This window comes from Electrophorus electricus, chromosome 14 (assembly GCF_013358815.1).
Source record: "Electrophorus electricus isolate fEleEle1 chromosome 14, fEleEle1.pri, whole genome shotgun sequence".
Classification (NCBI taxonomy): domain Eukaryota; kingdom Metazoa; phylum Chordata; class Actinopteri; order Gymnotiformes; family Gymnotidae; genus Electrophorus; species Electrophorus electricus.
The window spans coordinates 18,718,784-18,734,633 of NC_049548.1; the positions used below are offsets into that span (position 1 = coordinate 18,718,784).

Genomic DNA, 15,850 nt, shown 5'->3' on the forward strand with positions numbered 1-15,850 from the left:
TGCGCGCGAACACAGAGCCAGCGAGCGGGCGCACGTAGGCGGCGATCGACTGGTGTGTTCATTGATGGAGAAAACTGAACTGAAACCATATTTAATGATTACGCTTTTTATTATTTCTATTATTATTATTTAAGGGAAACGTTTTGGCACGTGTATCCATTTGAAGTGCGCGCCTAACCCCATTATTACGGCTTTATGTGCGTTCCTAACACCGTTATGACGGTTGTATATGCGCGCCTAACCCCGTTATTACGGTTATCATCATACAACAATGGCGGCCCCCTGAACGCACTCATACAATGTTTCTTGGTACTGTATAGAACGGAAGTTACAATAACAAAAAAACTTCAAAATTTCAAAACCATGCGACTTTTAACTTAAATACAAAAATCACCACTGCAGGGCAACCGGTGAGTAACGACAAGAATTTGTAAATGTTAGAGGTTTCAGTGCTAAAATGTGCCTTACGTCTTTCTTTCTTTTCTCTTTATCGTTCCACATTTTCTGTTATCGCATAGATGTTTGACATGTCGCTTGCACGGAGACTACTGGTCCGACAGCACTTCCTGTCAGATTGCTTCGTTCGGGCTGCCAGCAATGCAGCTCGTCTAAAATATGACGTCGTCGTTGTTGGAGGCGGCCACGCTGGGACGGAGGCCGCGGCCGCAGCAGCCAGGACTGGTGCTGAAACATTGTTGATCACACAGAAAATTCAAACAATCGGTATGTCTAGGGTCCCATCATAATAACATGTATCAACACACCAATCATTCCTATCTCAGTCCAGCATGTACTCTGCTGTCTGTGCTATTCCTTCAGGGGCTCTGTCATGCAACCCCTCCCTGGGTGGTGTAGGGAAAGGTCAGTTGGTAAGGGAGGTGGATGCGCTGGACGGCTTAATGGGGAGAGCTGGGGACAGGGCTGGGATTCACTTCTCCATCCTCAACCGCAGCAAAGGCCCTGCTGTCTGGGGGCCTAGGGCACAGATCGACCGTGGCTGCTACAGAGAGTTCATACAGGTAGCTAGCCTTGGTTGTCACCATGAGTTCCTACAGGTAGCTAGCTCTGGCTATCACCATGGGTTTATACAGATAGCTAGCCATGCCCATCCCCATGAGCTTACTGTGACAGTTGATTGCTGTTACTTGAAACTGGACTGTCATAAGGTGCCTCAGGGAGCCATTGTGGGCCCTCTTCATGTTCCTTTTTTCCTTGCTTTCCCCAACTTAGTCCGAGCTCTTGAACATGCCGAGGCTGACTGTAATCGAGGGATCTGTGGAGGACCTTTTACTGTCCGCTGCTGACCCAGAGCAGCCAGGAAAACACAAAGTGACAGGAGTTCGTATGGGTGAGAAGTTAATTCTCAGTTTGGGACGGTGTGTAATTTTCATATGTACGTTTGGTATATGCGTTCTGTTATTTATGCCGTGCCTCTCTTGGAGTTTCTCTCAGCTAATGGAGGCGGGGAGATCCTCTCTGGTTCCATCATCCTTACCACAGGCACTTTCCTCTCTGGTTCCCTCTTCATGGGCCAGACCACCTCTCCAGGCGGGAGAATGGGTGATCCCCCCTCCTGCGCTGGACTCTCCCACTGCCTCAGAGAGGTGCTTGGGTTAAAGGTTGGTCGGCTACGGACGGGAACGCCCCCTCGTCTTGTTAAAGACACGGTCGACTTCTCCCTCACCGAGCTGCACCTGCCTGATTCGAAGCCAGTACCCTTCAGCTTTGTTAATAAACACACTCAGTGCAAGGTAATGGAACCAAATGTGCAGATCACTTAAGAAGCCGTGGGTTAGTTCCGTGTTTTTCGGTACCTCACTCTAGGATCGAACACTGGGTTACGATTGACTGCTCACAGTCGTTGGATTCCTGCTATGTTACGCAGAAATGCGTTGTTAAGTGCTTTTGTTTGGTAGCCAGAGGAGCAGCTGCCATGTCACCTGACATACACCACGCCTGGAGTGGACAAGGTGGTGAGAGAAAGTCTGAACGTCAACTCCCATATACATCAGGACACCAGAGGACCCAGGTACCCTCCACAAACCCAGAAGCGGTACACAAGCATGCTGTGGCTTTGAATTTCTGAGTCTCTTGCATAACAATTTGTCTGTGTGCCCGTGACGTGCGCCACTGGATTAACAGGCCCTGTCGCAGGACACGAGAATATTCAAATGAAGAATGTTCAGGGACTTTTCCTTCACTCTGCCTCATAGGTACTGTCCCTCCATAGAGTCCAGGGTGCTACGATTCCCAGGGCGACAGCACCAGGTGTGGCTGGAGCCAGAGGGTTTGACCTCCGACCTTGTGTACCCTCAGGGCTTGTCCATGACCATGCCCCCAGAGCTGCAGCTCCGGCTCCTCAGGGAGATCCCTGCCCTGCGGCGGGTGGAGATTCGCATGGCAGGTATGCTGGGTCTTGTGGTGGGGTGCATCAGATGTTTGAGTGAGAAATTGATATCAGTGTGACCTGTTCATAACTGTTTTGGCAGGCTATGGGGTGCAGTATGACTTTGTGTGTCCGACGCAGCTGTTCCCTTGGCTGCAAATGAAGAATGTTCAGGGACTTTTCCTTGCCGGTCAGATTAATGGGACCACAGGCTATGAAGAGGCAGCAGCTCAGGTACACCACAGCATCGCCTAGAACACTGGAGGAGGAAGTACTTTTTTTTGGGGGGGGGAAGTTTATGCAATTATTTACGTATTTATTGCTCACTTCTTATGAATGGAACATTCTCAGAGGATCTAAAAAAAATTAAGAGATTCATAGGATCGTAACTGTCAAATTTCTGAATATAGAAACCCTGAGCTGGGTTCTGTTCCACTGACACTCACCTTCATACAGCCACATAGACCATGGTATGAGAGGGCTAATTTCAGTTCTTCAGCGTCTTGCTCCGTGTTCACCCACCAGGGCCTGTGGGCAGGCGTGAACGCGGGCCGAATTGCCCTCTCTCTGCCCCCTATGTCTCTGTCCCGCACTGAGAGCTACATCGGTGTGCTGATTGATGACCTGGTGGGCCGTGGCGTGACGGAACCATACCGCATGTTCACCAGCCGGGCCGAGTTTAGGACTGCACTTAGGCCGGACAATGCGGACTTGCGCCTTACACCCCGAGGTACGCACAGAGCAGAGCAGGCTCCAGCGCTGAGCGTTTGGACCCCCGAACCTACTTAAAAAGTTACATAAGGTCAAACGTCCGGACAGAATGACTTATTAAAAAAATTCCATGTTGTTGTGACAGTTACTGTCTTTCTTCATCTACTGTTAGACTGTAAACCCAGAGATAAACTATTCAAAATCTGTTTGTTAGTTATTTGTTTGTACACAAGATGTATGTTGGGTTGTGTTATAACTGGTTATTCAGACCTGGGCTCTGTTTGAGCTGTCTGACCTGAACTCTCCGTATAACACGGGCTCTCTGTCTGACCTGGCTTCACGCAGGGTTTGAGGAGGTGGGCTGCGTGTCCTGGCAGCGCTACCAAGAAGCTGTGCGCGTGAGCCGCGGCCTGGGTGAGGCTCTCTCTGCCCTGCAGTCCATCACACTGTCATCCTTCCAGTGGAGGGAGAAGCTGGGACACTTCAGCATCAGCGAGACCAAGAGCACCCTCATCAGGTCAGTGCTGGCCAAAACACCAAAGGCCATAGTCACAGGTTTTAGTGTTCTGTGTACCACGGATCTGTTCATTTGCATGCCAAAACCATCTTATTTTGTGGAAAGAAACCAAGGACCTACATAAAGAAGCAGGTTGAATAAATACATTTTTTAAAAATACATAGATTCAGTTCCTACTGCTTTGTCAGTTCAATAGAGTACTGGAAGTGTGATGGAGAGCAGACTGGATCTAATCTAATCTGATCTAATCTTCTGTCTGTTTAAGTGGAAAAGAGGTGTTGCAGTATAAAGATGTGTCCTTTGACCTGCTGGCATCCGCCTTCCCTGACATCCTTTCACCATATCTAGAATTCTCTGAGCGGTTGAAAATTGAAGGTAAGCGCAGGGTGTGACTTGCGAAACCAACCTCAAACCCCCTGGTTCCTGTTCACAAAACTGGAGATAGCAAACCCTGCAAGATTTTGGGATTACCCCCTAATCTAACACCCATCTGATCAAGATCATGGGTTAATTCTTCTCGAGTTCCATGAGCAGAGCAAGATGCCAGAACAGGGACACAGAAAAATGCAAAGCTGTTATAATGTAAACAAAATGAGTGCAGCATGTTTCCAGAGTCAGTTACTAAGCTGTTTGACCCTCCAGCTGTGTACCAGCCGCACTGTGAGAAGCAGAGGCAGGAGATGGAGAGAATGCGTAAGGAAGAGAGCCTCGCGCTACCTCAGGACATCGATTACTTCTCCCTCCCTGTGTCCCTATCAGACGAGGTCCGCGAGATACTGGACAGAGCACGTCCCAGCACAGTGAGAATAAGCATGATTAAAATCTTTGACAAAGTTTTGAATATCCAGTTAAACAGTGCATTCTACAGCTCTGCATTTGCTATTCTGTAGACAGTTATTCACTGTGAGTCAAGCTTCTGCATGAGGATCAAATCCTGAACTCATTTCATCCTAAGGGGTATTTCTTCTAAATCCAGAAGCAGAAATCAGAAAAGAAAACAGCTAGAAAAATATACTTCAGCTCTCTACTTCAGCAGGGCTTGTTTAAATGTGGCTTGCAGTCATAAATCAGTGCTGGAGGAAGTCTAACACTGTATAACAAATCAGATTACATCAGACAGATGCTCACACAGCTATTTGACCTACCTTTTCCAGAACAGCAGTAATTTGTAACCCCCACCATAAATATCTTTAGACATAGGCTAGACTGACACTGAAAACAAAAGAAAGTTCTCCAATAGCTCTTTGTCTGGGTAAATGCTGTAATTCCAAGGTGGTGGGGGTCTGGTCTTTGTCTTCTCTAATTAGGTTCCCTTCCATGTTAAACAGTGGATCTTATTAGTAGGAGCATGTGCTGTTATATTCTAGTGTTGGGTTTTGTGCTGTTGCTGGACCACAAATTGCCATGTCCTTCAATGAGCCACATTATTTATTAGCCCTTGTTTTCTGATGTCTTTTCTACATAATAAGACTGCATGTGTCACAGTAAAAAATTCCTACCATACAGGATTATATTCTGCTTGCTTTCTCCCCCCCCCACTACACATAAGGCATCAAATCTTACATGTGCAAGTCTAGGCATATATTCGGAGATGGGATATTGCGGTGTTGAGGTTCTTGAGCCAGCGTGTTTCTGATGTGTTTGCCTCGCAGTTGGGGGCAGCCACGCGACTGCCTGGCATAACCCCTGCGGCCATCATCCACCTGCTCAGATTTGTGACCAAAGTGGGCGTAACCACGGGCGAAGCCGCATACATGCAGGTGCGTGGACCCAAGCCGGACTGTTGGCGAGGAGCAAGCGTGCATGAGCGAGATCGGGAGAAGGCCACTGTGGTGCAGAGCTAGCTTCACAACACTGTTACTACAACCAAATAAAGAGAGGCTGCACAACAGTGCACTATGTAAAAGTGTGTATTTTGTAATATAAAAATGGTTACAAACGATGCATGTTCAAAGTAATGTAGAACATTAGGGAACAGTGATGATGTGTATAAAGGAAGCATACAGATGCTACCTTAATGTGATCACTACTTCTACTCTCTGTCTAACTCTCCTGCCCCTCTGGTGAAAAATGCAAATGGGAACTTCCACTCTGGTTGGGGCTTCCCCCTGGGGGCTTCTGGGTAAATGGTGGCATCTGAGAAAATCACTTTGGTGGTCACGGGCACCGGAGAAGTGATGGGACACTGGGAAGAGGGAAGAGAGACGAGACAGACTGGAGACTGAAGATGTAGCTCAGTTCAGTTTACAAAATATCTCATAAAAAAAACCTTGTACTTTCTGTGGAGTAGTGTGCATTTGGATGGGCAGAGCTCACCTGCAGTATCTGACAGGTTAAGTGGAAGGGTGGAGCAGGTTATGGGGACAGGTGGAGCTCACCTGCAGTGTCGTGAGAGGCTAAGGGGATGGAGAGAGCTTACCTGCAGTGTCTGACAGCTGAAGTTGTATTTGGCCGCGAGGATGTGGCTCTGAGGCAGGGCAAGCAAGCCTCTCCGAGCCCACAGCACTTGAACAAACAGGGAGACGGGCAGGAGACACCCTATCTCACAATGCTCCCCCTGCAGGAGGAAGAAAAAAACTGCAGTGGAATAACAAAGGCGGGAACTTGTACGAGGCCCCTGCCTTTCTATCAATATTATACTACATCATACAATAAAATAGAAATAGACTGCTTTGGAATACATTGCCACTCAGATTACAGCAATGTGACACCTTTTAAGAAAAGGAAGAAAAGTGTTATACACTGATCATTTGAATAAGCTACAGCCCCTGTTTAGATGTGGACTGCGCCTGAAACTGAGAGAACCCATTCTGAAACAATATATTCAGCACAGCCTGGGCACTAGAGCTGAAGCACTTACAGCAGGGATGCTGGGACATTCTTGTATGATGACCCTGCTCCAGTCTGGCTGGGACCCTGCAGTCATGGCAACCCTGTCGGGACTCATGACCCCACGCAGTACGCTGTAGAGTTGAGCTCGCAGAGAAGGGCAGTCACGAGACGTGGATCTGTGTTCCAGGTGGAGAGTTTGAGAAATCGCACTCGGACACAGAATCATCACAGATTGAACCACTGAATTGACAGTATTATTGTGACGCTATGAACATCTAATATAAGCTCTACAGGACATGACTTTGTTCAGACAGTTGTTCAGACTGTAGTGGGTGTGGTTAATACCTGAAGGTGCAACCAGTTATGGAGTTGTGTTTGAACAGTATGGGAGATCTGTTTAGGGGGTCCACAGAGCACTCTCCACCCACAGACAGGCCCTGCACTGTCAGCTAACATACAGTTTAAGAGCTCAGACAGAAATCAGTTAAAATATACCCTGGGTAAGAGTATAGAGAGAAGACATTATTCTCCAAAGTTCACAAATAAAACAAAGAAAAAGAAGAAAGGATACAGGTTGAGCCACTTCTCCAAACCAGCCAATCACTGGTGTACCGACCGTCAGGCCTACCAATGGTGACCTAGGAGGAGATGGGGAGGGTGTGGCCAACTGCAACCCAAACATTTGACATTATTTACTGTTACAATGTAACTGTAGAGCCATCAACAGGAGAAGGAAAAAACTGCAGGTATACCTGAAACTGCACACAGTGCTGTTGCAGTAGCTGTGTGTTAAAGCTGGCATTCTTTACATCCACTTTCAGTGTGACCTGAGTGATCTCTCCTGCACCAGTGTATGTGACCATATACTCCACCTGAGACAGACAACGAAGTGTGTCCACTTTAAAAAGGCAAAAGGCACACCTGGTTGGTCAAAGGAAAAGTTATATTTAAAAAAAAAACAAAAAAAACAAACTACAATCACCCACAATCCTTACACCAACCTTAGACACCACATTTAAACAGGAACCATTGTGCTGAATGGGCTCAGGCTGGTCAGACAATGGGATAATTGGGATCTAAATAAAAATGACATGCTACCAGTCAGATATGAATGGCTAAGTAATGTAAAGTTAGTAAAGATCAGGTTAGTGATAATAAATTACCGTCAGATTGCCCATGTCCGCTTTTGAAGGATGGGGAACCTGCAAAATTGATGAACTTTAGTTAAAGGAGAGGTGAGCAAGTTTTAAAATAATGCTTAAACTGAAGTTTCTCTACATCCTGCTAGCCATCACTAAAATAGATACTCTTTGAAAGAAAAATGTCTGTTATTTTCATGGGTTCTGTAGTCAGCAAATAAAAATTTAAACACGAGCCAACTGTATTAACCAATCAGAAAACAGGAAGGCGGTGCTTTAAGTCACACAGCACATAGAAGGTTAGGCTAAGTCCTAGGGTTTATGACTGGAGGGAGGGGCTTTTCAGGGAGGCTCTTTGGCAGGAGGCACTTTGAAGAAGGGTGATGTTATAGTGTCTTGAGTAACAGACGCCGTTATAAAACAAGCCCTCCTTAAAATGATGTGGCAGCAATTCAAATAGGGATTTATGGGTGTCAGGTGAACATTTGGAGGCGAGGCTAGCTTATGTGACACGTTCTAACAACAGACACATGAGGGAAGCCACTGCAACCAATCAGATACCCACACACTTCATTCCACGATAGACATTTTTGATAGTGAAGCTATCTGAAAGTATCCTAACACTCAGAAACTAAGATGAGATTGAGTTGGACTCCGCCCTTATGGAGAACCTACCCTGAGGAGGCTGAAACCCGTGAAATAGGACCGGGCACTCAAACTGCTGTCTCTCATACAGGACACAGAACTCACAGCTCGTGAACAGGACAAACAGCTGGACTGCAAGAACTCTGAGACAGACAGACAGACAGACAGACAAAGATGGTGATCATTTCCAGTGAAAGAAAATTCTCACTGTATATTGTTTCTTTATTATTATTATTATTATTATTATTATTATTAAAAAGGGAATGCCAGAATCATGATCTTATTCTAATTAGCCTTGTTTAAATAAAACTATGCCATTAATACTTTTAAAGAAAGTTTGTAAAGAAGTGAAGCACTATATACACTTATTAATAAACGCTTTTCTGCATTGGAACAGAATGAAAATGAAACCTCACTTGCAGGATTGCGATCGACACACGCTGATGACACAGCCCCTGGAGAAGGCTGGCTTAGAATGCTCACTACAGATGTGTTGTTGTAATACGTCAAAATGAGGTCATCAACCTGCAACAAAGAGAAGAATTCAGTGCTGAAGGTGATGTGGAGTACTCTGCTGAAATACAGTGCACACAGCAGTGAACAATCCCAAAAGTATGACAGTTGCAATCTGGGCCTCAATACATGTTTTACCAACACGGCACAGCCAAGTATTCCACGACTGCAGAACACTGGTTATCTGGTTCAGATGTACTTTAGTAGAACAAAAATAAAAACAGACACATGGTCCTCTAGGAATTAGGAACTTCTTGTCTAATGTATTCGAACACATTATTATATAATTCCAGAACAGCTATCAGACTGATAAATGTCCCTGATAGTTATTTTCCTGTGTCTGTGTGACTGTTGGCAGTAGTTATATTAATCAAACAGTGCTTTGTATAGTGGTTTTAGTGGTTTATATAGTCAAACCTTGTAAAGGTTGGCATGGCGACTGGGGTATGTGACTGGCTCCTGCGCTGAGAAATGAGGAGAGGAGATTGAGAACGGTGCCCCCGAGAGCCCAGACAGAGGCTGTGCCACATCGCCCTTCTCTGTATTCACAAAAGGAAATAAATACACGTACGTAAACACAGTGCAGCAGATGGAGTTCATTGGCTACATGCTTACTTATCTTAGAATCCGTTTGCACAGCAGGAAGACAATTAGTAAATATTTTTATATTTTTGTTGTACCAAAGTGAGTTGCAGAAGATAGGTTTATAAGAAATCCCCACAGGCAAACAACAGCTGAGATTATAAACAAAAGAAAAGGGAAAGCAAAAAAAAAAAAAAACCCATAAAAACACACAACCGACAGAAATGTGTTTTAAGATTTGACTCAAAAGACAGCAGTCATTCAATCAGAGGAAGAGCGCCAGAGCACGGAATTTAAGGGGCACCTTACCGTCTCCGAACCGAACACAGAACAGAGAGTCCGTGACTGTGACGAGTGCCGGGTCCACATTAGCCCGGAACATCAGCCAGCTCTCCACGCACACTCCGGACCTTAAACAAAGTCAGTATTAGACATGCACTGGCATCTACATGCCCAGAATCTGTCGCAACGCCGCTGACAGACTGCACGGAAAGTGTACCTATTCTCTTGCTTGCACCCACTGAAGACAGAAGTCAGGTCGGCGATGCCGCAGTCCACCACATCGCAACAGCATCCGATGTCGCAGAAATCCGACGTGATGTCACATATGCACGCTGCAGACAAGACACAAGATCATTTCACAAGTCGCTCGACTACTAGCGATTCTGGTAGACGACGATGAGTACCGTTGGAGTTAGTAATCGGCTGTGTGGTACTGGCGAGGACAGTCGGTCCAGCAGTAACAGTAGACTCCGCGGGGGCTCTGGGGACAAGACCCGGGAGCACTGTCTCCCATGCACCAGCTGCTGTTGAATTGATGCTAGGCGTCTCTGTCGCTGCAGAAATTGTTAGATTATCTGTGAACGAATATTCATCGCCATCCGTAGAGGGATATTCCTTTGTGTTACTTCCAGTATTTTGCGAATCCGTTACAAATTGGAAAAATACGTAAATAGCAATGACTAGGTGAACAATAGGACAGCGGGTCGACATTTGAAGGAAATAAAAAGATACCGGCGTTATCAAGTCAGTACAACATATCTGGATAACCAGCAAGCCACGTTAGCTAGTAAACAGATAGCAGCAACAAAAGATTATCCGGATAAAGTTGGTAACAGGCAGTTTCTGAGAGTATTCGTTAGACTAGTAACCATCTTTTTATGTTCGTAATCAAACAATACGCAAATTAATCAAACATGAGCATTTAAATCATTCAAACCATTAAACAACTAAACAACTCTGTCGTCGTCAAGGAAGTCTTAAACTGGATTACATCCGTTTCTCAGTTGTCCTCGCGCCAATCATTATGAACTACCACGCAACCGTAATCTCTGTATTAGCTGCGACACAAGTTGGTTTAAACAGTATTTATGCATTGAGTATATCTCATGTGCATTTCATGTGTATGCATCGCATTTTATTATTCTCACATTTTCTTGTTAACGTGGATCGTACAGAAGTGTAGAGCTAGTAAGCGCGTGCTACCTTCAAAACTTAAGAGCCTGTCGTGCGAATGCTTTTGTTGCTAAGCAACGTCGTTTGTGAGCATAACGACTGCAAACCTCGTAAAGGTATACAGTCGCACGTTGCAGAAAGTTGGAACAATAAAATACCCTTGGAAGTAAGACATTTATTAATATTAACTTTTAAATAAGGCCCAGTCCTGTCTGAAATGAACTGGATCGCCAACTAATGTTAACTTGGATAGTTAGCTAGGGTTAGTTAGTTAACTAGCAGTCAACCTAGCTAACCTAAGATGTTTTGCTACTTTATCGATAAGAAATATATGATAGCTATCTATTTAAATAAATCCTTTCCACTACGAATGTATGATACTGTACGTTATTGTCGGAAATATAAATAATGTCATCCATGCCTCACAGAAAATTCAATCTATCCAGCTGTCAAGTAGCCTGATGGCATCGTCCGTAGTGGTGGACGGGGGTCTTAGGAGGACAACGTGCAGATATCACCGTGAAGAGATAACCTTACACAGCACCTCAGACTCCGAAACGGAGCCAGAAAATGACAGCGAAACTGGGAGCGATTCGGAGACGGAACCCCACGACGCTGATCAGACGCAAGAGGAAGAACCGCCGCCGGGGCCCTCATCAGCCGAGGGTCCCGCTCCGTTTACTGGACACGGAGAGGCTGCACAGAGCCAGCCCACAACAGACGGAAACCTCCGCATACACCTGGTCCTGTGAGTGCGGGCGTCGTTCGGGTCTTTAAGGTCTCACATTATTAGTTCATCCTAGCTCCCCCTGTTTTCTGCTTATTTCAGAGAATGTGAAGCCGTGGTCATGGCATGTCAGTTCAGTATCGACGGAAGCCTGTTGGCTGTTGGACTCGCAGATGGCTCCATCAAGGTTACATACCCTGAAACATACATACACAGGTCCACCAAACATGGACTATGATTAGTTTTGTCAGCTGAACAAACAAAACACTACGGTTTATCTGATTGAAAGCTTAATAACTATCAGGTCTGCTTTTGATGGGGCTACAAACAAAATCTGCAGGGATGGCGACCTTAACATTATCTGAGTGAATAAGTAGTGACGTGTGCCTGTATCAGGGGTAACAGGAAAGACACATTTGACATGCACGTTTCATGGCGTTGAATCTTCCAGGTGTATAGCACAGACAACGGCGATCTGATCCGCATTCTGAGAGATAGCAGCAGTGTCCTGCCAGCTCTGCCTGTGACCAGCCTGCGCTTCACCATCAGTGCCCAGTCGCACTGCCTCCTGCTGGCGACATGTGAGTACTACACCTTTATACACCAAATCCAATTCTCCCACTCCTCACACCTTCATTTGACGAAACGTTGTTAGAACATTTGCTGAACTGTTTGCTCAACTCAGCTCAAGCTGAATAGGTTCAATAGAGCCCCCAGAAAATCTCAGGTGCTGAAGGAACCTTTACACTGCTGATTTCTGTGCAGCCGAATTTAATCACCGAGTTCAAAGCCATTTCATCCATGCATAGGGGATGCATACAAACACCCATCTCACCTTTATGTGAACTGCTGGTCTGTGAGCTGTGTTTGTCTTTCCCCTCCATGTTTCTTTTATTTTGTCTTGTTTTTTTCTGGGGTGAAGATGTTAAGATATTTATGAGCAATCAAATCTGTACCACTTGGTTTTAAACAGTGATTTTCCTCGAAACCTACCAGACAGTCCACATTTGTGCTCCATCTCAGTTCCCAACACCCTCATTTAATCCATCAGGGACACTGTGCCTGGTGCTGGTGTCCTCAATCCAAGCCATCAGGGACACTGTGCCTGGTGCTGGTGTCCTCAATCCAAGCCATCAGGGACACTGTGCCTGGTGCTGGTGTCCTCAATCCAAGCCATCAGGGACACTGTGCCTGGTGCTGGTGTCCTCAATCCAAGCCATCAGGGACACTGTGCCTGGTGCTGGTGTCCTCAATCCAAGCCATCAGGGACACTGTATATCTAGTCCTGCAGGGTGCTGTGCTGTGATTCTGCAGGGGAAACAGTGTCCTTGATGGCTTGGATTGGGGACACCTGCACCAGGTACAGAGTGTCCCTAGGTTGATAAACCAAGGTTCAATACTTGATAAAAAGTTGCTTTTTATGTTAAATAACTGTGTTATGGGGCAGCATGGCTGTTTTAGCTGTAATCTGGTGACATGTGGAGAGAGAGAATTCCATGGGATTGACTGACAAACACCTATTCTTATACTTTTTTAGCTCCTAGTAGAGCCGAAGTCGAAACAGCCTTAAGAAATGTGACTGGCACAAACCAGCCTTGCACTGGATATGAGAATCTGTTAGTTAGACATGCTAGTAAAAGCTGAAGGGGAGGGGGCATGTATCATCTGGAGTTTACACCACAGTGCACCAGTCTTCTATGTCCTTTTTAAAATCAGATGTGAATCTGTTATAGGGACTGCCAACAAAGCTGAAATGTAGGCTTGATACGGTAAAGGTGATAGCAGGATTAAAATGTATATTTCGGTAGAGTATTGTAAAGTCGACAGATCCATAATAATTTATATATATATATATATATATATATATATATATATATATATATATATATATATATATATATATATGACAACTTTCCAAAAGCCTCACTCTGTCTCTCTGTCCCTCTGTCAGATGCCAGTGGTAGAGTGAGGTGCTGGTATGTTTGGGGTGGTGAGTGTGTGTGGTGGGTAAGGGAGGCCAGGGATTGTGGAGGAAGACTGGGAGTAAGAGAGCAGAGACAGACCCTGTGTCTGTCCATCTCTGCCTCTGGAGAACGAATACTGACTGGAGGCTGTGATGCAGCTATCCACATATATGACCTCAGCACTCACCAGAGACTACAGATCTACAGGGCCAGGTATCCCACAAAACTCCATAATTTTCCATCATTCAGTGTCTTGTTCAGTACATGATTTGCATTGTTTGTTATTTGTTGTTGTTTGAGATTACTAGGCAAGTCCCACTAGGAAAACAATATTACTCCAGTTTTCCATGTTGAAAAGTAAACTAACCTGGAATCTCAAATAAGGTTTCTGCTCTGGAATGATACAGCTCTATGAGGACAGTCATGGATGGCCACTGCTCTCGCGTGTTTGCAGTGACTTTCCATCCTGAGAGAGACACACAATTTATATCAGGAGGATGGGACAGCACCATTCAAGTAAAACATTGCTCCATTTATATTAGCCCATCACTCCCCCTATGCCACATACACAGTGTAACAATATAAATTTCATACTTGGGCTTTCTTTCAGTTCTGGGACACCCGACAAGAGCATTCTGTCAGGTACAGACAGAACAGAGCACCACAATGGTTTACCATTGTAGTATAGATCATTTTTAAGAGATACAAAATACTGCACTGTTGTACTTGGGCACTATTTTGGGGGGTTTTATATTTTAGTAGTTTATTTATACTTCTGAATAGTTTACAGTTCTACTCTATTACCTGAATACTGAATTCTGAATACTTTATAGTTCTACTCCATTACTTCTATAAGAATTTTGTTGTTTTTATCTGTTTGTCACCACTTAGTGCCATCTTAGTGCTTTGGTGTTTTCATGAAACACATGTATTTATAGTCCAGGTGATTTCAGAAACCACCAATCTTACTGTTACTCCTTTGCTCTAAAAAGAAATATAAATGTTTAAGTGGATGTCTGGTATTTGTGATGAGCGTTTTGGCATTGAGTTCTGTGTCTAGCATAGCTGTGTCTGCACACATTAGAATGTTCTCTGGTCCTCATGTGTGTGGTGAGGCCCTTCACATTGACCCATCAACCAATCAGATTCTCTGTGGATCCTGGAGGAAATACAACACCCTGGAGGTAAAGAAAGTATACAATTATAAGAGTATAAAAACAATATATAATATATATTAATTAAATCACATTTTCATCTGTAATGAATACACGGCATGAATACATGACATATTTGTATGAACAAAATGTACTCAGTTCATTAGGTTAAATGTAATTAATTTGTTATACAATCTGTGTAATGGTATAGGCTTTCAAACATTTGGTTAGGATGTCAGTTACAGGAAAACCTAATCTCTATTTTCAGCTCCCTCCATAAACTTGTAGTTTGACTGACATTTGTATTCAATTTCCTCCATTAGGCGTGGGATTATAATTCTGGTAAAAAAGTGTTTGATGTACCTGAAGACCCACATGGGGACAGCAGAGTATGAGCACACACATTATTCTGAGTGGTCTGGGTTTTTGCAGCTTTTATAGAACTGACTGGCGTTGCACTCTTAACTACCTCCCAGGTCTACACCTGCCATTGGTTTGGCCAGGATTACATCACAGCAGCCGGAGGCCAATCAAACATGCTGCGGGTCGTTGACCGCCACAGACTAACGGTTAGTGTGACAAACAGAAGCTGAAGCTGAGTGTAATCTGAATGTAAAGTATGACCTGCGATTGCTGATGTATACATGTTTCTGTTTGTTTGTTTTTTTCACAAACAGACGGCTTCGAGGTTGTTTGGTTTGTCCGCGGCTGTCTACAGTTCTGCTGTGTGCCTGTCAGGAAAGTGGGCGGGTCTGATAGCCGCCGCCTCAGGAGACAGCGTGTTTCTGTTAAATAGAAATTAGCATGGTCAGAAACACCCCCTCTAAGAAAGTGTGTGTTTATGTGTGTGTTCAGCAGAACCACAGTTTAAGACCTTAGCTTCTAGTAGACTCTAGCAAAGCAGCAATGAAAAAGTCATACAAGACAATAAAGTAGTTTAAGTGTTTGAGCAGGTGTTTGACCTTTAAATGTATGACAGAAACTGCAAATAAACATAAATGAATATAGACCACTTTGGTTTCATCATTGCCTGTCATGCTAACAGGTCTCTGTAACATGCGAGGCAAGGTAGGATGCAGAGGAGAGCTATGACAAAAACAAGGTTTATTTAAAACAATGAACAAAACAAAACCAAAACACGAACTACACAGAACGGTAACAACAAAAAACGTAAATTAAAAAAAAACTAATAAACAGCCTTGGGCACAACGACAGAACACAGTAC

General features: G+C 44.6%; 3 protein-coding genes across 5 annotated transcripts; 2 read left to right on the forward strand and 1 right to left on the reverse strand.

The window, feature by feature from the left end:
- The first annotated feature begins 75 nt into the window (after window positions 1-75).
- On the forward strand, window positions 76-5,520 carry mto1 (mitochondrial tRNA translation optimization 1). Its single transcript, XM_027009195.2, has 13 exons — window positions 76-410; window positions 519-723; window positions 820-1,019; window positions 1,231-1,348; window positions 1,453-1,751; window positions 1,917-2,029; window positions 2,214-2,404; window positions 2,490-2,620; window positions 2,912-3,116; window positions 3,443-3,614; window positions 3,880-3,989; window positions 4,257-4,414; window positions 5,267-5,520. Exons 2-13 carry the CDS (start codon window positions 519-521, stop codon window positions 5,456-5,458), a joined length of 2,094 nt encoding a protein of 697 aa, XP_026864996.2. The 5' UTR covers window positions 76-410; the 3' UTR covers window positions 5,459-5,520.
- Window positions 5,509-10,592, reverse strand: LOC113576862 (tectonic-3). The gene is made up of 14 exons (XM_027009196.2): window positions 10,012-10,592; window positions 9,825-9,939; window positions 9,635-9,735; window positions 9,161-9,282; window positions 8,647-8,755; window positions 8,261-8,373; window positions 7,610-7,648; window positions 7,448-7,522; window positions 7,199-7,318; window positions 7,018-7,113; window positions 6,792-6,895; window positions 6,475-6,622; window positions 6,034-6,171; window positions 5,509-5,799 (listed from the first exon to the last, which is right to left on the reverse strand). Exons 1-14 carry the CDS (start codon window positions 10,316-10,318, stop codon window positions 5,647-5,649), a joined length of 1,740 nt encoding a protein of 579 aa, XP_026864997.2. The 5' UTR covers window positions 10,319-10,592; the 3' UTR covers window positions 5,509-5,646.
- A 108-nt stretch (window positions 10,593-10,700) lies between these two features.
- On the forward strand, window positions 10,701-15,609 carry LOC113576863 (WD repeat-containing protein 38-like). Of its 3 annotated transcripts, none has more exons than XM_027009197.2 (11): window positions 10,701-10,946; window positions 11,209-11,528; window positions 11,610-11,694; window positions 11,959-12,088; window positions 13,459-13,684; window positions 13,879-13,987; window positions 14,082-14,113; window positions 14,556-14,655; window positions 14,949-15,014; window positions 15,102-15,194; window positions 15,303-15,609. In XM_027009197.2, exons 1-11 carry the CDS (start codon window positions 10,839-10,841, stop codon window positions 15,426-15,428), a joined length of 1,395 nt encoding a protein of 464 aa, XP_026864998.2. In that variant the 5' UTR covers window positions 10,701-10,838; the 3' UTR covers window positions 15,429-15,609. The 3 variants fall into 3 exon arrangements, with proteins under 3 accessions (XP_026864998.2, XP_026864999.1, XP_026865000.2); XM_027009198.2 differs by having other exon boundaries at window positions 11,227-11,528; XM_027009199.2 differs by having other exon boundaries at window positions 14,587-14,655; window positions 15,303-15,390.
- The last annotated feature ends 241 nt before the right edge of the window (window positions 15,610-15,850 follow it).